Here is a 25,459-nt window from a genome sequence, read left to right on the forward strand (position 1 = left end):
GAGATGGCTCATAGGCAGCACTCTGGAGAGAGCCAGCAACTTTGAATGAAGGGCATCTAGGAGATAAGGTCAGAAGTGAGGGAAAGGGTCAGCAATGCAAGACAGACTGTAGCTCAGATACACCTTAGACACTGAAGCTTCGTTAAAACACAGTATTAAAAACAGAGTAAAACGACATACAATTTCAAAAATAAGGTGCGTCCCAAAAATATACATCTCAAGTGTGAAAAGCCCAGGGTGAAGAGCTGCACCTTCAGCATTTTCCAAAAGATGTATAATGAAGGTGCCAGATCTAATTCTGTAGGAAGGGAATTCCACAACTTAGGGGATACCACAGATAAATCCCTCTCCTGGGCCGTTACAAGCTTCTGAGGGTGGAAGAACAACCAAGAGGGCTCCTTCTACTGATCTTAGCACCTGAGAGGGTCTAAAAGGAAGAAGGTGGTCTTTCAGGTGTTTTGTGTTTTGGGGTATGCTCAGTGGTGCTCACTTCTCACTTCACTTGAGATCCTCATTTAAATTAAGCAAAAGGAATTCTAAGCCCTCTCCTCATTTTATGAGCTTCCCATATTCAGTATGAAATAAAAGAATAGCATTTAGATTGAACTTCAGAGTGCCCAAAGTGCTTCTCTCACCTTTATACCAACCTTGGCAGCCAAGTAAATTACTCTAAATGAAACAGAAGGATGAAGCTAAGAGATAAAAAGTTGGCCACACCTTAGGGGGTTCATTGCTGAGGTTAAAATCTGAATTGGAGCCATCCTTGAAGTCTTTTTCATCTTTAATATAGGGAAAGTCCTTTATTCATCTTTTCTGATCTCAGCCATATTTGAAAAGCAGCAAAAATCCATTAACATCCCCACCCCAGGCATAGCCTCTTACCAAGAATTTCCTTTCCATCTTCCAATCAAAACTTCAAAACTTCATGGCTTACATCTCAAACTCTTTAGCCATTTCACTCCACCAACACCATGCAACCAAGTCATTAAGGTTTATTTACACAATGTAAGGGCCGATCAGCAAGTAGGTGAGGGAAGCAAAACATGCAGGGGTTAAAAGCTACAGTCCCCAGCTCAAAAATTTCACATCTACCACTAGCCTAGACACATAATAAAATCCACCTTAATTTTTGCTTCAAACACCCAAATTGGATGAAGATCAAAGGACTTTAAAAGCCTCATTAGTCTAATAGAAACATTATGTACTTCACGTTTCAGAGATTGTGATGTGCAACCAAGTACCCGGAAACCAAAAAAGGGATTTCCACCCATCATTCATCACCCACAGAAGAAGCTGGAGTTGAAAAGTTGTCTCCTAATATTGTTCTTCATTGTTTCATCCATCTCTAGCGTTTTACCCTCGAAACTATATAAATCAACAAACTTCCAGCCCTGAAAATCCCTTGGGATTTTATATAATTGGCTAAACTGACAGCAAGCATTAGAGTCAGAATAAGACTTAAAGCAGAAAGAAAGCAATGTGGGCCAAGACAGTCTCAAATATTTAAAAGACGCTGGGGAGCTATGGAATGTCGAATTTTGGAGACCTCTGTCACAAGAAAACAAAAACCCTTCTTCCGAGCAGGGCTTTTAACCAGGATTCAAGTTTACAAAACAAGAGCTGAGCCAAACCTGAGACCTTATAGAATATAAAACATTTCCCAGTGTTGAATAAGTAAATATTTTAGCATAGAAAATGCAAGACTGACCTTCCTTCGTGGACGAACATTTGCAAAGGTACTGCAGCATAGTGTCCTCAATCTGTTTTTGATGAAACACGTGGAAACACTTTTTAAAATAAAAAAGGTAAGAGTTTTCTCTGTAACATTGCTTCTCTTTTTATCCTTACCATGGCATGTTATAACTAAAGTCAGTGTGTGGTTTAAAAATGAAGAGATGAGCTGTCACTGGATATGATGGTATTGTTGTGGCTGGAATTTAATCCCGACTGGCATAGCATCTACCTGCTATGTTGCTATACAGGTCAGTGTGCTGAGGTTCTGTCTGACTCCTGCCCTGACCCTTTTTCCACTGAGATTCCAGAAAGGAGTGACTACGGTACTGACCTGTAAGAAAACCCTATAGTCTCTCAGGTGAGCCCAAGAATTTTAGGGGGAAAGAACAAGGTCTGCAATCTACAGGCTACTCATCCCCAGGTTTATTGTACTGGAGGTTTCAAATCTGGTCACACTATAGATTTATAAAAGCAATATAATACCATTCATTTTATTCTTAGCCTCTTTCCTAATACAGTCGTACCCTGGAAGTCGAATGGAATCCGTTCTGGAAGTCCATTCAACTTCCAAAACATTTGGAAATCAAGGCGTGGCTTCCAATTGGCCACAACCCGCGGAACCCACGTCAGATGTTCAGGTTCCAAAAGAACGTTTGCAAACTGGAACACTTGGTTCAGGAGCCAAAATGTTCAACTCACAAGGCGTTTGACTTCCGAGGTACGACTGTACTCAAACGTAATATTTGTTTTCTCATAATTCCCCCCCCCCCAACAGCAAATTCTGAGAACTGGGTGAGTAGCATTTATTAGTGTTTGTATAATGTACAATTTATCTAAATGAGGAAGAGAAAAGTGTAAAATTAACCCCTGAGCATCAAACAAAATTTGAGACACATCCAATACAAATATTGTACATTTATTGAAAGAATACAGTAAAAAAAAAAAAAGGTCTTGCTGACCTGTTAGTGGTAATTGGTCCAAATAGAAAGAGGCCATTCAAAACTATTTGCAGATTTTCTAAGAACACAGAAGATCCCTTTTTTTTTATATAAACAAAACAGGCTAGGAAAGTGAAATAAGGTTAACTTCAGTTCAAATAGGAATATAAAAAAGGCAAATAAATAAAAGATAAAATGTAGATCTGTTAAAATTACAAAGAACAGGTAACTAATAAGTATACATAAGCTATCATTTTAACTCTTGTTAAAAGCCAGGAAAGCTTCCCTTTCCTCCCTTTTTTGTAAAGCACCTGTACTTTTTGGGAAGATGCAACCCTTTCCAGTGTTATGTATTATCAATGTGTTTCACAAATATATTATTTTTAGACAACAAAAGAGCATAAAAGGTGCTTTACCTGATATTAAACCTGCTGGTGCATATATTGGCACTAACTAACAAACAAACAAAAAAAGGAGAGAAAAAGACTCAAAGCCACACCAAAATACATATATGTAAAAAGCTGTAAACAATTGCAGCGTCTACTCAATATATCTAAAATTCTTCTATTCTGGTTTGACAATGAGCCCCTATGACCTTACTCAACTTCATGTGAACAGCTAAAAAATTAGTAAACCGAGTTCTGGGCTGTCAAATCAACCATGGGGGCGGGGGTGGAATCCTCCTTGCCTAGCCACGTGACCTTGCAATTGCTTTAGCATCAGAGAGAAAGGATTCCGTTCTAATAAGCACAGGCACGAGTCACCAGTCTTTGTGAACGAAAGTTATGGTGAAAGAAGGCCTGCTGCAGATGGCACAGAGTTAAACCAGTAAAATGTTCCTGGTATTCCCCTAAGACCAGCCGTGGGATAACATACCGGCAGGATTTGACTGTACATAAAAATCTTTATTATCCTGCTTGTCTATACAGCTGTAAGCCTGTTTTTTTCTTTCTTTTCTGCCTTCTACTTCTATGAATACTCCCCTCCCCCCAAAAAGAATAATTTCCTGTGCTATTCCTTGATACATTTGAGATCACCTACACTGATATGTTTCTTCTGGCTCTTACATTTCTCACTTTGAAGATGTACCCTCCTTCTGTAAACTAATCACAGCATTGGCCTCCTTTTCTTGCTTTAGAAAGTTGTTTTTCTTACACACAGCTCCCCTTGGTTTGGATTGTTAATGGCATTGCTAGAGGGCTTCTCCGTCTTCCCTTGATGTACTCGGTGCCCTATTTCTGCAGAACGAGGAAGTCTGTATTTTGCAATCAGAGCTAAAATAACACCAAGAGATACAAACCTGCCAGTAATTACAGGAGTTCGGCTGGTCCCCACTTCCTAGTGATAAATTTATCACATGGTTTAGCTGTCTTGCACATTTTATCCACCCTCTTTGTCAAATTGTATTTTATGCAGGTTCTGCAGAACATACATAGTTGATTGTATGATGCAAGGCCCCAAAGTTCTATTTAAAGAAACAGTTACCTTAGTTGGACAATTCCTGTGCATAAGGGAATCTTTTCTAAACCTAAGATTAACTGTTGGGGGCATAGAATACATCATATTTTCATCAAATTATGCAGTTTTCTTCCAATATTATTTTGCATGTTGATTCTATATTTATTTATGCATTTCCCATAAACAATCCAGAATATTTAGGTTAAGGGTCTTTAATAGATGTATCCAGATTATGTATTTGGAAATACAGGCCAGGATTAAAAAACAAACAAACCTACAAGACCAGTTCCATTCGCTTAATGGATCTTGTGCTTATCAAACTGCAGCTTCCCCTGAACAAACTACTTGTCAAAATGAAAGTTTTGACAGCAAATTGCAATACAATCTGGGGCTCTTAACTGAACAACGAAGTAGCCTGACTCAGTGTCCACAAGCCCCTTGGGCTGTGCCTCAAAGCTGATCTTCAAACCCCAAGATTCAGGAAGCTAGTGTCAAACCAAAACATTATATTTCCTGGAGACCATATATAAAAGGCTTAAAAAAACTTTGCTGACTCCTTTGACGTAACCTTTTCTACTTTCACATCATGTGGCCTGACCTACCTCAAGTCACTATCTGCAGAAATCAATCCCAAAATTCCTACAGGAATAAGCTATATTTTGAATGAAGATGCAAGGGGTGATGGGAGAGGATTCCATAGCATTCTGGACCCTGCACCAAGGTTAATGGCTTGGAGTTAATAACGATCAATCACTATTGAAGGAGGTTTCGCACATAAGATTTTAATGAAAAAGTTTAGGGCCTCTTCACACATTTTAAAGATGGAATGGGTAGCATCCAAAGGCTTCCTTCCTTCAGAGGAAAACGCCTTCCATTGGAAGAAGGGAAACTTTGGATGCAATCCAGCGTGTGTATGATGGCAGTAGGTTTACAAACCCATGAAAGCTAAAGCTGGGACTGGCTGTACCTTTCTTCCAAGCGCACATATGCAACATATGAAGCAGGCCTGTTATTGTCACACAAAAAATGGGGGAAGAAGGAATGGCTTCAGAAAGACTGCTGCCTGAAGCAAGTACATTTTGCATGCCAGCAAGACGGTAGTTTTCTCCATATAACGCAGCAAATACTTTTGATCCAAGATGAACATTTTGGAACAAGCACCCTTAAAAGTGAACATGTTGTTCATTCTTATTGTATCAATTGCTGCATGATGAGTTTTAAAAATGTAAGGTCTTTTAAAGCCATCTAGATCTCCTTTACTTTTGCTTGCTTTCTTGTTGATAACTTTCTTCAGAACACAAGAAAAGTTCTTTTGCTTACAAATGCTGCCTAACATGTTGCCGGCTGTAAAGGGAAGGAGGGATGTAACTTTTAGCTATGTACACTCTGACCTTCTGCAGATTTTTCAGTGTTTCAAGATCTAACGTTTTAACATCTGAGGAGAGAAAAGAGCCACGTCTGGGCAAGAGTTCAACCAGTTTCTGCCTTAGGTTTCAAGAAAACAGGCGCTGGCGGACATGCATGCAGATAGCTGAGCTCAGAAGAAAAGTAACACAAGGCCACAAAGAAAAACCCAAACTTATCAGAACAAATATTTTCTAAAACTAAGAAGTGGCAAACTGTAAAAGTATGGTTTTGTGCTTCAGGGTTTGTTGGCCTTCTTGCGCTCAAAAAGGATCTCTTGTCCATTTAATTATTCAGAGTGAAGTCGGATTTAGGTATCTCTCTTTGTTCATTTGACTGATAAAAGGAATATAATTATTGTGGTTAGTAGAGAATCTGATTTTGTTATTCAAGGGCCAGATTGCTGTATGACAAAACCCCAAAGTCCTGTTTTCTCATTCAATTTAAGAAAACAAACTAGTAAGAACTAAAGCTATATGCTACATTAATAGTATGCTTAGAAAAGGGTGTTTAGGGACTGGCCATAGTTCTCTAAAATAATTTTTTTTAAAAAAAACCAAAAACCTCCCTCGATTTGGATCGGGACCATGGCACAGGGGAAAGGACGAGTTAATCCTGCTTTTGATCACACCATTTTCTTGTTGAAAGTGCACCCTACCCCACTCAGCTTCTGTAGGGATGAGAGAAGAATTAACTCTTCTCCCAGAGTCCCAATCCAGATCAGGGTCCCCATTAAGTGCTTTTTGTAAAGAAAGAGGCATGGGACACCTTACATTGCACCTATTCAGATGATTTGGCCATGAGGAAGAGCCATCACAAGCGATATGAAAGAAAGCTATGTCTCTGATGAAAGCCCTTGCATACCTCCATGTTTTCATCCAGCTAAAAGGGGTGGGGTTAAAAGTTCTTCTTGGTAATTTTTTGAAAGCAAAATGAACTACAAAAAATGTTAGCCAGCAGCTTAAATATATAAAAACAGCAATGATAACAGTCTGTGCTTTTTATTACTTTCTTTCTGTAACTTACTGCCAACACAATGCCAACCTAGGTCACCAGCCAATATGGTCAGTTGATAACCCAGAAGATAAAAACAGAAACACAATAAAACAACTGAAGTGTTTTTTCTTCTTCCTTACAGCTGTTTTCTAACCAAACAAGCCAGTGGCTTATTGCATAAACAGTGCTGTTTGGCAACATTGTTCTAGTATCTGCTTCAATATTTATAAAAGCAAAGAGTTGGCATTTGCTGCATCTATAAATAACTTCATACATCAAATGAAAGGCTTCAAATATTTGGGGACTATGGTACATTGGAAAATTACTGTAAGAGTGAGGACAGTTAAAGGTTCCCTCACACTGTGTTTTTGAATAGAGATCTTTGTAATATTGCACATTTCAGTAAATGTAAGAAGCCTTTGATTCTCCTAATAGCAATTTATTTGTTTGTTCAAGATTCTAGTTCCATTCAGAATTTGCACGATAAACTCCTTTTTAAAAATCATATTTATTGAAAATGAAAAGTGACTGTGGCAAAGAGGCTCAAATTGCCAAGTTCCAAATTGCACTTTGTGCTGTATCTTTTTAAAGGTTTTTATGTTTATTTGTGAAATGCTAACGTGGAAGCAAACTTGCTTCCTAGATAAACACAATTACAGCACTTACAAAGGCCATTAATGTACACTGCTATGGAACGATATAAATGACAATATCTATTTCATATTGCATATTCCCATGAAAGAGGGTTGGGGTGTGTGTGTGTGTGTGCGTGATTCTAATCTTGTTCTAAGAGACTAGTTATATAAATCCTGTAACAAACAACAATTTTATAATAATGCAAAGTTTTTACTTCATTAAGAAAGCAGCTTCAAATGCAGTTCCCCCAGCTTTAATAAGCTTCACTGAGCAGGGGTGCATTAGACAGTCTCGTTCTTTTGACCAAATCCTTGCAACTAATAGTTTATGTCTGCATGCATCTGGAATGAATTTAACTTCCTAACATACATAATTCCAACAGGCATTGGCAGGTGTCTTTTTCTAAGAGAGTGATTCACAAGATGGCGTGAAGAAAACTGCCAGTACACTACACTTACTTTCTTTTTTTATCAGTCAACCAACAATATCCCATAAGTTAGTGATCTTCAGTTGACCCCTGATTTTAGGACAGCCAGAACAAATTCTAAATGCTACTGGTATCCCATGTTTGGAAAATGGTTTTCAATTTGAGCAGCAGTCTGACATGAATTGCAAATCTGCTTATATAAATGAAATATAAATAGTGTTTATCCTTTACATCTGTACAAGAACAGGACAGAAAGTCCTGCTAATTGAATTAAGACAAAGAGCTGTCCTTTTCATTGCTGAAAGACAAGAGTACATTCAGAAGACTTTAAAGAAATGGTATAGTCTCTCGTATATAAAAATATTAACACTTAAGACAAAAATTAAGAACACAGTGAATAAAAGAAGGTACATTCTTGCCCTTAAGTGAATGCATAGATGAAGACCTAAAGCTAGGCGATTGGTGGTGTTTTCTCCCATGTGGTGATAGCATTCAGACCTTGTGCATTTTAGATAACAATGCCAATGAATTAAGGCACACTGTTGTGGATCCCTTTAGGGTCACCATAATGAACTAATACAGTATTTCCTATTTGTGTTGAACAAAGATCAGAACATGCCCACTGCTAAATAAAGAAACTGCCAGGCTAAGCTATGCAACACTATATTTTCTTCCCACCCCCTCTCCTTGTCCATTAGATTCTGAACTCATTGACCAGTCCTGGTGTAGTAAGGTGTAATAAGGCAAGAATCACCTGGAAACCCCTGTGTTAGACTGCTAACAATTCCATCTACAATGGACTCCACTGTTTAATCCAACAATTAAAGTTATCATCCTGTTAATGACATCAACTTTTCTAGACTACAAGTATACTTTACCTTGCCCAACATCACCACTCTGTACTATCACAAAAAACACACACACAGAGAAAAGCAAATGTGTTCTGGCCAGCAGGGTCAGCCAAACAGGTAACATGTAAAGCAGTCAAAGACTTCACCTACATCTTGGTCCTACTGTACAAAAGAATGCCGTTTTGAGGCTCAAAACGCTTTTTAATTTCCTCATCTCCATTCTCCTGGGCTGGAAAAGATCAATGTGCCGACACACTGTGGCCATCATTTTGCTGCCTCTTCAGCACAAGTTGAAACTCCTGCAACAAGACTCATCAACTGAAGATCCAAGAGGTCAGGATCATACCATCAACTTACACAATAGCCCAGAAAGGGTCTAACTGTAGGAGACCTTGGGAATAATATGTTGATGCTCACTTGTCATTTTGGAGTTTGCAATTTGTCAACTGAATAAACCCAGCAGAATCTGAGCATAATTAGGGAAATGCAGTTCCACAACTTAATGTTTCGACTTTGTAGCTTGTTCAGTGTGCCAGATACTATATACAGAAGATAACATTTCCTTGTTAGTTTCCCCGCCATTAGGATCCCACCCCCTGCTCCCTGCTACTGAAAAATACATTCCCCCTTTGGAAAGTGTACATGAAATACATTTCTTCCTTTTTTCTTTGCTTCAGCTGCATATTGAACAGGAACATCAATTCACAAATCTCCCAAACATCAATTGAGTAAGTCACTTCCCCTTCCCCATCCAAATTCAGTGTTACTGGTTACCTTCATTATATGCCACTCTCCTTCTCAAACATGTTTCTTGCAGACAGCACTTCTGAATGCACACATTCAAGAACAACTATGCACTGCTGCAGCTCATCCTTCTGAAAAACAGATCATCTACAGTGTTTTCCTGATAGATGCATCATACATAAGGCTCACATCTGGATTTATTCTGTGCCCCCCCATAACAGCCAGACCATATAGATTTGCGCTTTGTGAATTGTGCCTACTTTTTCTTGGTTTAAAAAATTGGGAGGGGTATAGGGAATATTTACTGTCATGAAATATCTGCTAGAAATATATGCATGCATTTCCATTCTGTAATCAAACTGTTCAATTACGATCTTTTAGAGTAAGAATACACATAAATCCAAGGCTGTGTTAGCTGGTATTTTTGTTTGTTTTCAGAGCATTATATTGTATATTCTTTTAAACGGAGGTAACAAAAATGTGTCTGCCTTCGTGCATAAACCACCTGGCATGCACTGTGTGGACTTGGAATCAAAGCAGAGGTAAAGCCCAGGAAAAAAAAAAAAGATTAGGGAGTTATCTCGCTAAGAGAAAGCAGCCAGAGTTCTTTAAAAAAACAACACAAAACCTATACACATACTATATGTTGTCTATTTACATATAACCTAAATGACAGCATCACTGTGATCAGATATAAAGCATTTGGCAGAGCGTTCTCTCTCTCTCTCTCTCTCTCTCTCTCTCTTTAACATAGATATCTTTGACATTTTCAGCCTGGCACACTTGAATACAAACCGGGGTTTTTTTTGTTTTTAAAAAAGAATTCTAGAAGAATATTGAAAGAAATGTATAAAAGTGTAGTGTTCATGACATAAAATATTACTTTTCTGGGAAAAGAGAAAAGAGTCCTCTAGTTTTGAGTCCTGTTAACTTCTCACGAGGCCACTTTCTTTTTCAATGCAGAGAGCTCTTTATGAATTTCGCTGAATTTCGGTCTCATTTCAGGATTGTAATCCCAACACCGTTGCATTATTTTATAGATTTCCTCCGGGCACTTCTGAGGTGCTGACATTCGATAGCCTACCATATTAAGAAAGACATGGAAAAAAGATGACTATTGAGAAGCGAAAGGGGGGGGAAAAAACCCACAATTAAAAATTCAGTGACCAACCAAACTTCCTCAGAGTTGATTCACGAAGAATATTTGGGTGCTGGATTTGAATACATTTAAAGACTTTTCACACCACACCAGTCTGGAAGACTGGAATATGAATGGCACAAAAACCTGATTGAGAAAAATGTTCCATTGTCTGGGCATGTAGATCATTTTGTTGCACCAAATATTGGCTCCATGTTCTTAAATCCATCTGGCAAGACCCACAAAATGGAGGATTAATAAAATCAATAGATGGTTTTGTGGCACCTTAAAGACTAAGGGTTGTATTTAATGTAGTGGTTAGTAGTGCTTTGTGCAAGCAAAGTGACTTTCACTTCGGCAGCAAGATTTCCCCTGCCCCCTGTTCATCCCTCAATCTGTTCTAGGTTTCTCTCCAACTTTCTGAAGCAGATGTGGAGATGGTGAAAGTCCTGTTTTGCAAGCGGAAGTCATTCTTCTCACACATTTATTTAGTTGAATACTGCCCTAATGGTGTGCATTGTCATTTCTGAAAACTGGCTCATAAAATACGTATCACCAGGGGTGATGTGGACCCCTCCAACTTGGGGGCAGTTTGCAATTTATATAACAAAACAATCTTATGGTTGGCACATTCACATTAATTATGAGTTTATTTGGCAACATTCATGATTATATGATGTTTGGTACAAATATGAACCTTGCATTTCACTATGAAATATATTTTATGCCTCTCATTCTTTTTTAAGCTTTCTATTACAGTGGTACCTTGGTTCTCAAACTTAATCCGTTCTGGAAGTCTGTTCCAAAACCAAAGCGTTCCAAAACCAAGGTACGCTTTCCCATAGAAAGTAGTGCAAAATGGATTAATCTGTTCCAGACTTTTAAAAACAACCCCTAAAACAGCAATTTAGCATGAATTTTACTATCTAACGCAACCATTGATCCATAAAATGAAAGCAATAAACAGTATACTGCAGTCACACAATCAATCAATCAGTAGTTGAACTAGGTTCCACACAGTCACAAAAATAAAACAAAAAGAGCCGCAAAAACAAAAATGCAAAATAAATAGCAAAAACAGACAGACCTCAGTGCAACACTCAAAATGGAAATGTGGCACTCAAAATGGAAGCGTAACACTCAAAACAGAGCATTTTCAGCTTCCAAAAAAAGTTCAAAACACTTAACTTCTGGGTTTGCAGTGTTTGGGTTCCAAGTTGTTTGAGTACCAAGGCGTTTGAGAACCAAGGTATCACTGTATTAATATGATTCTTATTTTATTATCTTGTAAGTTTATTCTTCCTTCTATTATGGCTACCATTATTATTAGCTTGATGTCTTGTTTGTTTTTGTTTACTGTAAAATAAGTTTTCTTTAGAAATTCCACCAAAACAAATTTATTATGGCATAAGCTTTTGTGGACTACAGTACACTTCATCAGTGGTATGAAATATTATCCTCAGTTACAGGTATGCATATACAGGACTTTTTTTGGCGGGGAGTTGGTTAGCGTTAGGCTGTAAATAGTGGGGGTAGAGGGTAGCAGGAAATGAAATGCAGAAAAGTACAATGATAATTACGCAATTAACTGTGAACATTTTTAACTTTTAATTTAGTGGTTTCATGTTAAGCCTCCCTTTGAAGTTCCTTTGAACTGGTATGGCCACTTTAAGGTCATCTACAGAGTGTTCTGGGAGGCTAAAATGTTCACCCCCTTGGTTGTTGTGTTTTAATACTGCCATTTCTGATGTCCAGTTCGTCTTTTGTGTATTGACTGCTCTGCTTATTAGTCTTTAAGGTGCCACAAAAATGTTTTCTGCTTTTCCTGGAACAGACTAACCTGGCTACCCCTCTGGATTAAAATTAATGTTTACCTTAGCGTTAATTGCAATTTTGGGTCCTTTTGCTGCTTCTTGATACAGGTTTTAACTTCTGATATCATTATCTTTACATTGTGAGTGCCTGCCATTCCCTTGGGGATTTATTCTGAAGTTTTACTGATTTCACCTGAACAACTCCCAGGAAAGTATGCATAGGACTACAGCCTTAATCATAGCTTCACCTTTCCTGATGTTTCCTTATGCTTCCTGCTCTTTCTTTCTTCTAGCTTCAACCATTTCTAATCAGGTTTCTCTCTCCTACCCAATCTCATTCTGCATTTGACTCTTCTTGCACACAGCAAATTGTTTTCTTTCCTCAATCAGCTTACAGCACCTTTTCCCTGCTGCTCAAACATGAAAAATCTTCCTAGGAGGCAGAGTCACTGGTCACTCTAAACTAACTATGACTGGCAAGGCTGGAAGGATAGGATAGGAAACTGCTTCAAAAATCTATGGGCATATTGTTGATTTTTGCAATGCGGATCTTAAGGAAAGGATTAGTAACGTGTTGGTGAGTTCTACCACAAAAGGACGGTTCTTTTAATGAGGCCCAAGAAGTAGCAACTTGATGGAGATAAGGAAGGTGGAACTAGAATTCCCAATGCCTGAGGAACAAGGCCCATGCTGGTAAGTGTCCCTCTGCCAAACTAAGCAAGATCCATTTATCCCTTTCAGATCAGGTCATATAGACCTTTAATGAAGAAAATGCTAAAGGAGATTTAAATCAGTTATAACTAACTTTATTACAGAGCATTCTGTTCAGGTAGTCTGTGTGCCTTGGGCCAAATTCATACATGCTATTACCATCACGGAAACCACTTCTATCGTGATGAAATCCTAGGTCACAGGAGAATGCAACTGAATTCTGGATCCAAATGAACAGAGCCAACTAAATGGGTCCAGAATTCCCACCCTTTCAGGTGAACAATTTGCATTCCACTAAATGTGTGTGTGAATAAGATGTTAAGTTAAGCCACATATCATTCTATGCTATTCCCACTTTGTATTTTAATTACTTTCCCCTCATTTTTCTGACCTGACCTACACAATATTTGAATGACATTGGCCCAGTTGGAGACATCCCTAAGGGTCCTTTGCCTTCAATTTTATTTAAAGGTATTAAGGAAAAGGACCACGGTCTTGAGGCAACTGAAAATCCAATAAATTTATTGTAACATAGCTTTCTTGAGGCAGCGGCCAGCTCCTTATACATTTCCCATATTGAAACCAGCTCCTGGATAGTTCTCATGGCATAAAGTTTTTAATTATCAGACTTTTAATTATTAGTCACTGGCCACCCATTTCTGCAAAACAGAAATCAAAGACCAAAATAATCAGCTAACACAAAACCTTCTGTAATGTTTCAATAATGTTATTTCTCATGATGATCTATCCCTACTTGGAAACTTCGTAGTTAGATTGGAATTTCTTCACATCAGAGACCTTTGCCCTGAGTCTGATACATCCAAGGCGCACAAAGCATTAGAAAGAATTCTTAGTCTTCAACGAAATTAATCATAAATGGTGTGACATGCAGCAATTACCTTTCTCCACTTGTTCCCGTGCTTGCTGATTAGTCATTCCTGGGTATGGACAGACACCTAAACTGAAGGTCTCCCAAAGGAAAATTCCATAACTCCACACATCACTTTCAGAAGTGTATCGCCCTACCAGAAAAATAAAAATAGAGAGCGGATAGGCAATAAGCAGATGGTACAGTAATTCTGCCAATACATGAAATGCTTACGTTTGAAGCTGTGGTAAGTTTACAGTAGTTCACAGTTGTGCCAAAATAAAAAACAAGGAAATAGATGACACTAGGGAGCCTGGTCAGTTCCTTTGCATCTATTTTGCAATCTCATGACTGGGCACATCCTTGCAAATTATGCTATGTGTATGTGTGTTCTCTACTTGGGGAACCAGATCCTAAATACAAGACATTAAAACATCCCTTTGTTGCCAGGCATAGGCAAATTCCAGAGGTTTTGGGACTACAACTCCCATCATCTCTAGCTAACAGGACCAGTAGTCAGGGATGATGGGAGTTGTAGTCCCAAAACATCTGGAGGGCCGAGTTTGCCTATGCCTGCTTTGTTTCTTTTTGTTGATGTGTACAATTAAAAAAAAAAAACTCTCCGGAAACCAGCGATTGTATTTTTTCAAAGTAGGGATGGAATACTGCCCTGCAACATTCTCATGATGAATTATCCAACACTTGGATAGTCTTATTTAGATTTTCCTTCAGAGTAAGTGTATTCTTGTATCTGGGACATGGTCTTTCCTTGAGCGTCAGGCTCAAGGTTTCAGAAATACCACGAAAGCTAGCAGGTGCACATGGCCCTGGCATGTTCCTTTCATGGAGAAAAAACCTTGGGCTTGTCCACCCCTTACACAGAATATTTAGAAGAAGAAGAAGAAGAAGAGTTTGGATTTGGTATCCCGCTTTATCACTACCCTAAGGAGTCTCAAAGCGGCTAACAATCTCCTTTCCCTTCCTCCCCCACAACAAACACTCTGTGAGGTGAGTGAGGCTGAGAGACTTCAGAGAAGTGTGACTAGCCCAAGGTCACCCAGCAGCTGCATGTGTAGGAGCGGAGACGCGAACCCGGTTCCCCAGATTACGAGTCCACCGCTCTTAACCACTACACCACACTGGCTCACACATTTAGTGTGACACAAGTTCTCCGTATACTACTGTGAATGCACAGAACCTACTTGTGACAGTGGGTACCCAGTGCTGCTATCAAGGACCTTTTCTGGGGTCAGTTTCACCTTATGCAATAAGTTGATGAGCACAAGATGCTGCCAGCAATGCATTCGACCATGCGTCCCCTTGCCCCCTGTCCCTCTTGGCTTATCAAATCTAGCAAAAAGGGGGGTCCCTGTTTGGGTCCAGAGTGTGGTTAACACTTTGCTGCAAGAGGGGTGGGTGGTCCCTGCTGCATTGAAAGAGGCAGTGGTACAACTAGCTCCTAAAGAACCTGGCTCTGGACCCACCCGGATCGCAACAGCTATCAGCCTGTCGCCAATACCCACTTTTTGGGGAAGGTGGTGTCCACAAAATTTAGAAGCTAGAGGACTTAATGTATTGCCATTAATAGCAACTGATCATGCTTACACAAGAAGCACAGCGTTTTTTTCCTCTCTTATTCCATTTTTATTTTTTTTTAAGAGTTATATGAAATATATTTTCAGAACTGGTTTTGTTGGCATTTTGAATAATCTCCGGAGAGGTATATATCCTCAGCATTGCAGAGCAAAGCAGCCAATGTGGTACACACCAGATATTAATTAATTAATTAATTAATTAATTAATTAATTAACTCCTTAATGCCAATATAGGCTTCCAAGGAATTTACAAGTTTAAAAACTAATTACACAGGCATTAAAATATAAGCACCCATAATTAAAACACACAGTTAAAGTACACACTAAAACAATCCCATTAAAACATTAAAGTTTAAACCGTAAGTAAAATATGCAGTAAAATGATTCCATTAAAACAACACGATAATTAAGAAGGGGGATCTAGGTTCAGAGATCAGTGAGCTGCCAGTTTAAACAGATGTATCGTCAAAAGCCAGCACAATGCCAATAAGGATAGGTTTTCTCGTACTTCAGCAAGGGGTACGTTCCGTAGTGAAAAGGCAAACATCATTCCTCAAGCTTTTAATTATTAGGCTACGCCGAGACTAACCAGGTTTCATTTGTTGAGCTTACTCCAAGCATCCCTGATCATTGACTGTGCTGACTGGGGCTTATGGAAAGTAGTAGCTATGCTACCCCTGCACCAGAGAATCAGCACTTTAATGTTATGTATTTTTTTTTTACATTTCTATGCCATCCTTCACCTGAACATCACAGGGCAGTTTACAATATGAAAACACAGAAATACATACCACAGTAACAAACAAAAACAACGCCCCCCTCCCCCGGCAGTTTAAAAGCCCATAGTTTGCTGAATTAGCCATAGGCTTGGGAAAAGAGGAATATTTTTGCCAGGCTCCTAAAGATATGTAACAAAGGCGCCAGGTGAGCCTTTCTGGGGAGAGCATTCTGCAAGCAGGGAGCCACCACAGAAAAGGACCATTTTTGTGTTGTCTCATGGAGGAGGCACATGAAGAAGGGCCTCCAATGAGGCAGGGAAAGAGGAGGATATTGGTTTGGTTTGTTCTTGTTTTTATTATGTATTTTGGGTTTTAATCTTATATTTTTATGCTGTGACCTGCCCTTAGATCTTCAGATGAAGGGAGGTATAAAAAATTAATAAATAAAAAAAGACTAAAAGATGACTGCAGGTCCAGGTAAGTTTATGTGGGAAGAGGCGGTCCCTGAGGTACTGCGGTCAGGTGTGAAGACCCTCCCAATGACAAGTGAAGGGATCATCACCCATGTGCTCCACACTGAAACCAGCTGATTCATTGAAATCAATCAATTTGGACATCACTACATCAAAATCAAATCAGATACAAGGTGCTACCCACAGTTGTCCCCATAAATCCTATACTGCGGTTAAATGATACGCATTTATTTAGGGCCAGCATTCTGAGATGATTTGGGGGTTTCACCATCTCTATAGTGCACCACAGAGCCCCTTATACTTCCATAGCAGACATTATGGCATCACCTGTATCTTTGAGTCATCTGTCTGCATATGCTATGGGTTCTTCAGAGGAACAGGATGGGACTGTATTCATTAGAGCCCTGGCTTTAAGTTCAAAGTCTAGACATGAAGCATCCAGCTTCGTTGGAAAACACTATTAGATACCAGCTGTGGAAAGGTCAAAATTCCTGTACACCTATTTTGATTCCCTACAGAACCCTCCATGAGGTAGTTTGCCCATAGCTGTCAACTTTCAGATTTGAAAATAAGGGATCAGCAGCCTCAAAAATAAGGGATCAGCAGCCTCAAAAATAAGGGATGAGCAGCCTCACCTGTCCCAGGGACAGTCTACAGGATATCTAACAATCCAGGATAGCAGCGGGAAGCAGCGGGAAATGGCGCTGGAATAAGGGAATTTCCCACAAAAAAGGGAAAGTTGACAGCTATGAGTTTGCCTTCTAAGTCAGCCAGCTTGTCCTCTTCTTCCACAGCAGCGGTACTTTTGAAACCAGTCACATAAGCAGTGGAAGAGTGGCAGGTGCAGGGAACAACCCAGAGACTACCCATGTAACCAGTGCCAGATATACGTATAAGCTAAACAAGCTATAGCTTAGGGCCCCACTCTCTTGCCCCCCCCCAATTTCACTATTAATATACTTCTTCTTAATTGTATTTCAGTTCAACAATTACTTTGATAAAATACTTGTTTTGTTATGTGCAAATGGCTTTAGATACCTATTAGGTCCATAAATTACCATATAGCATATATTCAACACACAAAAAAGTGACAATTTGTTGTTGACAACAGACAGCTGGACATATAAAGGGCCCCATAACCTTCAGTAGTTTAGTGCCTCATCAAACCTAAATCCGGCCCTGTATGTAACATGAGTAGTAGATGCAAGATTTTTCCACCAGGAGCACTTCAATCTTACCCATGGCTGCTCCAAGGGCAATGTACTTGTGCTGTTCATGGAACCAACTACACTTTGTTGTGTGATGTTTTGTTTGGCCTTGGGGGGGGGGCGTGTCTGAAAAAGCAAGTTCACATGTCCTTAAAGATTCTTGATGCTGGGAACCTCATCTTCTCATTCACAAATTGTAGGTACCTCACAGGTTGACGTATGATCGCAACTAGGAATGTTCATCAGGTTTTGAACTCTTTCCAAATGAGGAGGGGGAGTGGTTTTTCAGAATTTACAAGGCATAACTGGATCCGATTTCCTGCTGAAAAATGTTGGAGGGTATGCAATCTTTTCCACTTTAGAGTTTTAAAATCTCCCTTGTCACCCCTGCCTCTAAGTACTGAAGTTTTTTCCAGTGGCACACTATTTCCAGCTGCTAAATATTTAATATTTTAAAGACGAGGTATGTTGCTCATTACCAGCCTAAATGAAATACATATAAATGTTACTGACAGCTGGGGTTATGCTAACTGTTCTGACCTCAGAAAGTTCTGTTTGCATTTAAAACTAAATATCATTTCATGCTGTTTTAAATTAGGCTACCAGGTTGATAAAGAGCAATTATGGACATTCGCTGTGCTGCTGGTAGTGTGATTGTTCTTGTAAGTCTGCATATATTCTCCTTTTAAAGCTTGGCATCTACTAATTTAACACCTTCCATTAAAAACATTTGGGGACACTAGTTATAAGTAATACATTTCTTAGGTAAGTGTTAGTTATCTGGACTCAATTACCTTTCTCAGCAAGGCCCCCAAGGCATGGCAATAATATACTTGTGTGGTATGCATTAGTGACATAGAAAATTGATAAAGCTATGCTAGAACCATGAGAATATACAGTGGTACCTTGGGTTAAGTACTTAATTCGTTCTGGAGGTCTGTTCTTAACCTGAAACTGTTCTTAACCTGAAACACCACTTTAGCTAATGGGGCCTCCTGCTGCCGCCGCGCTGCCAGAGCACGATTTCTGTTCTCATCCTGAAGCAAAGTTCTTAACCCGAGGTACTATTTCTGGGTTAGCAGAGTCTGTAACCCACAGCGTATGTAACCCAAGGTACCACTGTAATGAACAAAGTTATACAAATGTTCCGAGAAAACTAAGACTCACAAAAGCACTGTAGTTTGGACCAGGGATATAATATTGTTTAGAACATCTCAAAAACAACTCTAAGTATTTGGGTCCATGGCTTCAGGTTTGAAATCCCTCAAAATGCAACATCATGTAAATGCTGATCCCTACATTTAATACAGTGGTGCCCTGCAAGACGAACGCCTCGCAAGACGGAAAACCCACTAGACCACGGGTGTCAAACACAAGGCCCGCGGGCCGAATCCGGCCCGCCAGACCTCGTCATGTGTAGCCATGTGTAGCCGCCGCCAGCCTTCACTTTTGATTCTTGTTTTTTTTTTTTTTTTTTACACAAGAAAGCCGCCTCTTCAGCGCATGCGCGGCAGCCTACAAGCCAGAGAACGTCTGCCCTCTAGCGGCGCCGGCCGTTCTACACAGGAAACCTCCACTTTACATGCATTCAGGAAACCTCCACTTGTTTTTATATTGAGCGCATATTGAGTCCTATAGATACAACCGGCCCTTTGAGGGTGACCAAACTGCTGATGCGGCCCCCGATGAATTTGAGTTTGACACCCCTGCACTAGACAAAAGGGTTTTCCGTTTTGGAGGCGCTTCGCAAAACGAATTTCCCTATGGGCTTGCTTCGCAAGACGAAATGTCTTGCGAGTTCCTGCGGGTTTCCCCCCCTTCCCCCCCCTTTTCCTAAGCTGCTAAACCGCTTATCAGCTGATGCGCTGATAAGCCGCTTATCAGCTGATCCGCTAAAAGCCGCTAAACCGCTAATAGCGCTAATCCGCTAAGCTGTCAATGGGCTTGCTTCGCAAGATGAAAAAACCGCTATACGAAGAGCCTCACGGAACGGATTAATTTCGTCTTGTGAGGCACCACTGTACTTTGAACTGCTTCCCATAGTACAGTTTTACTCCAAGTATTGCTCCTGCAAGTCAGTCATGTGAGTAAAAACATAACATTGGAAATGTGTTACACATAGTTATAACTTGCAAAGAAATGTGTATTTAAATCATTCCCTAATTAGATTTTATGAAAGCACACTTGAAAGCGCACACTTGTATAAACTGTAAAGGCATTTAATGTAGAAAAATGGATCTGAGTTCCCTGAACTCTTAACCACAGTTAAGAAATTTGGATTGTCCCATTGACTTATACACACTTTGAACACTTATGAATTCTCTTCCTTCCTTCCCCATCCAGAATTAACCAGCTTCAAATCCTTGTTTCAAAGTCTGGTTTAAGGTTCACCACGGTTTAACAGTAACTTCAGTGCAAATACAACTAGGGATAGCATACAAAACTGAAAAGGAGAACTCCTAATATTGCCCCCTGCCCTGCTTCATCTTGAAACTACACACTTCCAAAGCACAACCTATTTCAGGTCGAAGTAAGGGATGTGCATGTATCCCTAGACATAACTCAATACCATGGTTAACGCTGAAATGCAAATTGCTCACAGTACAGAATATTTTGTCTGTACACAGTAAAATTCAAATGTCTCTTTTGGTCTATGAGCGTGGATAAGAAAATGCATATTTCTTGTTGACAGAGACTCTTTGCCCTTGACAACTGTCTGACAGGTTCAATGGGCACAGCTTTCTATGGCACAGAGAGACACCAACATTTAACTTTGTTGTTTTTTAAAATCTAAACTCTTTCTCTCCAAAAAGAAAATTGAGTTCTCCTACAAGTTTAATGGAAAGCAACTAAATGGTACAAACTTGTTCCTATGCAGAGGAACACCCTAAAATAAACCATTATTTGGTAACTATTAATCAGTTCTTTATTACCCCATTCACAATACTAAACACACATGCTGTTTCTTCTTTTCCTACTTATTAAGAGTGCCCTATTCCTCCATTCTCACTAAGAGCACTTTGGCTTATTCTATTTTTGTGACCAACTGATCTCGTTATAGGCAATTTTCCTCTTTATAAATAGTGCCTTTATTTATTTTGAAAAAAAAAACAACAGCAGGAAGGTCCATAAGAGTGCTGCATAAGTAACTCTAAAAGGTTTTTGTGGGGGGCGATTTCGGTTTCTTTCATCTCCTATGACAATTCATGAACTGCTAACACAAGGAGTAAGGTAAAGGTAAAGGGACCCCTGACCATTAGGTCCAGTTGCGGACGGCTCTGGGCTTGCGGCACTCATCTCGCTTTATTAGCTGAAGGAGCCAAAGTACAGCTGCCGGGTCATGTGGCGAGCTTGACTAAGCCGCTTCTGGCGAACCAGAGCAGCACACGGAAACGCCGTTTACCTTCCTGCTGGAGTGGTACCTATTTAACTACTTGACTTTGATGTGCTTTCAAACTGCTAGGTTGGCAGGAGCAGGGACCGAGCAACGGGAGCTCACCCCGTCACGGGGATTCAAACCGCTGACCTTCTGATCGGCAAGTCCAAGGCTCTGTGGTTTAACCCACAGTGCCACCTGCGTAGTAGGTTCCAGAATAAAAGTCTGAAAAATCCATTGCTAATTTCCTACTCATTTCTATTTACTTTTATTCTACGTATGTTCTCATTTAGTTAAAGTTTATCTAATCAGGATAAATTACAAGGAAATCTACTACAAAGCTCTAGCCACAAAGCCATAGTGTTATGGCTATACCTGCTTTTAATCAGTTTATTTAAAAGATATACCCTATTTTTCAGTTGATAATCTCCTAGAGCTGCTAATGTTAAAATGTTGATTTATTTTTAAAAAAATGCAATAGTATCACATAAAAACAGAACAGTAATCAAAGATAAAACTATACATGGTATCTACATCAAAGATTTGAACACACCCACCAAACATCTAGGGTCCAAACAAATATAAAATACATCAGAGTCAGTCTCTGCTGAGAAAGCCTGGTGATAGCATTTTATAGTCAGGGTGTAACAACTGAAAAGGCCCTATTGTGCTCCTAAACTGCCTCACCTCCAAAGATAAACTACAGAAGGCCCTTGGAGGCAGATTATAGTAGCCAAGGAGGCTTGTGTGGAAGCAGCTCATATGGAAGTTTAAAATATGGTAATTATTAGAGATGTTTAATTATTTTGATGAAGCATTCCTTTAAGGGAAAGAGTTGGTATCTAATTGCAGTGGAGTAGTGGGGTGTGTGTGTGTGCGTGCGTGCGCAAGGGGGCATAGTCCGGGGGCATTTTTTGAGGGGGTGCAACCAGGCAACCCCACGATAGGCTCCCTCACTGAGGGAAGCAGTGCCCGGGCCCAGCCTTTGGGAATGGGGTAGCAGGGGCTCCTTCTCCTTAGGGCCGCCCTTGTGTTGGCCAAGAGGGAGCGGAGGGTACAGTGGTCAGCTGGCTGCAGCTCCACTCGTAAACCAGGTCTGACCCGGACACTTCACCGCCCCTCTCCTCTGCTGGGCTCCGGTGCTTGAGTGCACCCACAGGTGTGCCCTGCCCCCCAGTGTGGTCCCCGCCCCGGGCAGCGACAGGAGACGCGGTTTAATTGTGGTGTCCTAGTTTTTGAGTGAAAGGGAAATCTTAAAATATCTTCTTGCAAATATTTGTACATCTCCTTTATATTTTCAGACATCACACAGCATATTCTGGACCAAAACTATTAGCAACAGTATTCCCTTACCATAGTTTAAAGCCTCTGGAGCAGTCCATTTGATGGGAATCTGTTTTAATCCTGAAGATGAATATACTCCATCATCTTCTTGACGAGACATTCCAAAGTCGCTAATTTTCAGGACATTGTTTTCGCCTACAAGGCAGTTCCTTGCAGCAAGGTCCCTGTGTGGAAAAAGATGCAGCCTTTATAAATACAATGCAAAACGATAGCGTACTTTTATATTCAAAACCTAAATCTGCTTGTGCAAGAATGTTTCCTCCCATCCCTTCTGTTCTGGGGAAAAACTTCATCCACCACTGGGAATGTAAGATCACAAAGCATAATGGCTCCTGGAAAATAAAATATTTTTACTGAAATAGTAAAATAAGTGCATGCAAGGCAACAGAGCACTGTGACCATGCTGCCCTTGAGGGTTATTATTTCCAGCAGAGTGCAGGCCAGTAAATGAGTTTTGATGTGGGAAGATAGCATAGCTTGAAGTCAAAGTCTTGTTCTTGGAACTGCCAAGAGTAGAGAAGAGGCAGGGGAATCATATATGATTTAGGCTCACACATGCTCCCCATCATACCAACTGATTGCCAATGAGAAACAAACTCCAAAGCCCACCCCCCCCCCCGCAATAGTCCCAATGTAGCTTCTGATTTAAAGATGGTGTCCTTAGCCTCTCCTTAAGTTTTTACGGGTTTTGGTAAAGGCTAGAGCCATGGAAAGAACAAAAAATAACCATTTATTAGCAAATAGCTCACAAAGTATTTTAAATAAATTTGTTTCAACAAATAACACTTGTCAGTTCAAGTCCATTCAAAAATATACCAAGTTGAGTCTATATAAATTGATGGATTTACTTCTCAGTCGTTTGACCCCCACAACAATTCTTAGGTGGTACCTTAGGCTGAGAGGTAGTGACTGGGTTCAAGGTAATCCAATGAGCTTCACAGCTGCATAGAGAATTGAACCCAGACCTGCTGGTTTAACAGCAGGATGGAAACACAGGGAGAACATAACCCATATCTCCAAGTGAAACAAACAGACATGGCTCAATTCAATGGGCTTGTCTGTTTGCAAGAGCAGGAAATCAATGGTTTCAATAACAATCACAATACTGACACCAAACTCAAGGTTACAATTCTGCACCTTGCTATTCACACATGAATTGCATTTCACCTTCTTCCAGGAGCTGAAAGGACTTGTTTCTTCTTCCGTTATAATAACAACCAGTGCTATTTTTCGAGAAAAAGAGATGGTGGAACTCACCATGAATGCCTCTCGTTCTCTTATAATGGTAAGGGCATCTACCTGAGAGCTGCCGGAACTGAGTTCCAGTGAGTTCTGGCTGGAAAAAAGCCCTGATCACAACCCTGCTCTTTAGTGATAGAACAATGGCACAAGGTTACCCAGCGAGCTTCATGGCTGACTAGGGGTATAAAAAAAATTATTATTTTTTAACTTTGATACCTGTTTTTCTAACTTATAAGATCTCTCTATGAGCCAATTAGAGTGACAAATAAGAGGAAACTCTACACTCTGGTGTATATTATAGTTGTAATTTTAGTGGCAGCATATAATATATACGTGTGTGAAATTTCTCTGTAAATTTATTACTCTAGTCTGCCACCACCCTTAGGTCATCTCTATAAGCAGCATAGACCTTTACCAAGGTCTGCTTTATTTTAGTTTTTCTTTGTGTGAGCATACTTAACTCTTCACATGTTCATGCAAATAACTGATAGCTGAATGTGTGACAGAGAAGAGAGAGAAAACAAATAGAACATTGTGGCACTTAGCAGCACCATTATTTAGTTAATTATTTCTAAAATGTGTATTTTGTCTTTTGGTGGCCAATTGGCATTCCCAGGGAGCCTTACAAAAGAGTAAGAAGAAATATATTGCAAAATAAATAAAACCTCACAGGATAAAAACCCAATCTAGTGAAAACTCGCAACAGCTTAAAAGAATTAAAAACATGCTCCTTGGATTTGTGGCCAGGTCTGCAGTAGAAGTATTTTCACATCAGAGCCTCACGAGCTCAAATCCTTTATCATTTCAAGGCTGCTCTCACAGTTTCAAATGCCTTTGAGGACTGTGCTAGTGAAAAGGGAACTAAAATTTAAAAATGAAGGCAAAAAGGCTCAGTATAAAGCCATCCTGCAACAGCGAGACTCTTTTCGGCCCACTCTTAAAGGTATTATAAAAGAGCTTATATTTCCATTTGTTTATGAGCACAGCTGTCCAAAGGAAAAAATAACATTAAACTATTTTGAACACAGGCATTTAATGTAGAGAATTACAGTTGTAGCATTAGTAGTCATTCCTGAGAAAAGGATTTATGAAGAGTTTGTCATTTGCTTTTAGCACAGACAGATAATTTGCTAGCAGGCAGGTTGCTATGCATAAGCAATGAATTGTGTCTTTGAGGATTATTAAGATTTCTTTAAGGACTATTAAGATTATAAATTATACAGGCTTTTAAATGGAATGTTATTTATATGCAAGCTGGGTACAAGCCACAGACCTATTTCTGTTGTGATTTCTTGGGTGTAAAACTGATGTTGTTCTACTGAAAGGCAATAAGAGTCATACTGGTTTAAGTATTGACACGAAATTACCATCAGGGCAACAGATATGCACATTTTGAATAAATGAATTATTGAACATTAGAATGCAATATCGTGGTTACTACGGATTTGCAAATCACTCACTCAAAGGAAGACTTCTTGACAAACCCAACAACCAGAAAAAGCAGACACAAGAATGTGAAAACTGCAGTCTCTGTGCAAAGTCACCATGCATGCATGACAATATCCATACTGAGTGACTGCCCCTCTCAAATGACTGTATAATGTGTATACAAGTTCCACTTCAAGAAGGGATGATGGGCATTAGAGAATCTATACCATCCAAGGCAAGTTCTCAAGCACTGTCAGTGGCATTAACCTATTTGGGCAAAAGTAGGACATGCCGGATACGGACGCGGGTGGCGCTGTGGGTTAAACCATAGAGCCTAGGACTTGCCGATCAGAAG

General features: G+C 39.8%; 1 protein-coding gene and 1 long non-coding RNA gene across 3 annotated transcripts in view; both read right to left on the reverse strand.

Moving 5' to 3' along the window:
* The window catches only part of LOC309352208, a 48,367-nt gene extending 46,357 nt beyond the window's left edge, over positions 1-2,010 (reverse strand). Inside the window, exon 1 of the long non-coding RNA XR_014161130.1 lies at positions 1,709-2,010. This is a non-coding gene — a long non-coding RNA (uncharacterized lncRNA). The remainder of the gene's footprint in view (positions 1-1,708) is intronic.
* Positions 2,011-2,634: 624 nt separating this feature from the next.
* The window catches only part of FER (FER tyrosine kinase), a 132,935-nt gene continuing 110,110 nt past the window's right edge, over positions 2,635-25,459 (reverse strand). For both annotated transcript variants that reach the window (XM_081880453.1, XM_081880452.1), the window contains exons 13-15: positions 22,444-22,598; positions 13,751-13,873; positions 2,635-10,268 (exon numbers count right to left, since the gene is read on the reverse strand). In XM_081880453.1, coding sequence (XP_081736579.1) covers positions 10,123-10,268; positions 13,751-13,873; positions 22,444-22,598 — 424 coding nt within the window. In that variant the 3' untranslated portion in view covers positions 2,635-10,122. The remainder of the gene's footprint in view (positions 10,269-13,750; positions 13,874-22,443; positions 22,599-25,459) is intronic.

Source organism: Podarcis erhardii, assembly GCF_964252035.2.
Source record: "Podarcis erhardii genome assembly, chromosome: 11".
Classification (NCBI taxonomy): Eukaryota; Metazoa; Chordata; class Lepidosauria; order Squamata; family Lacertidae; genus Podarcis; species Podarcis erhardii.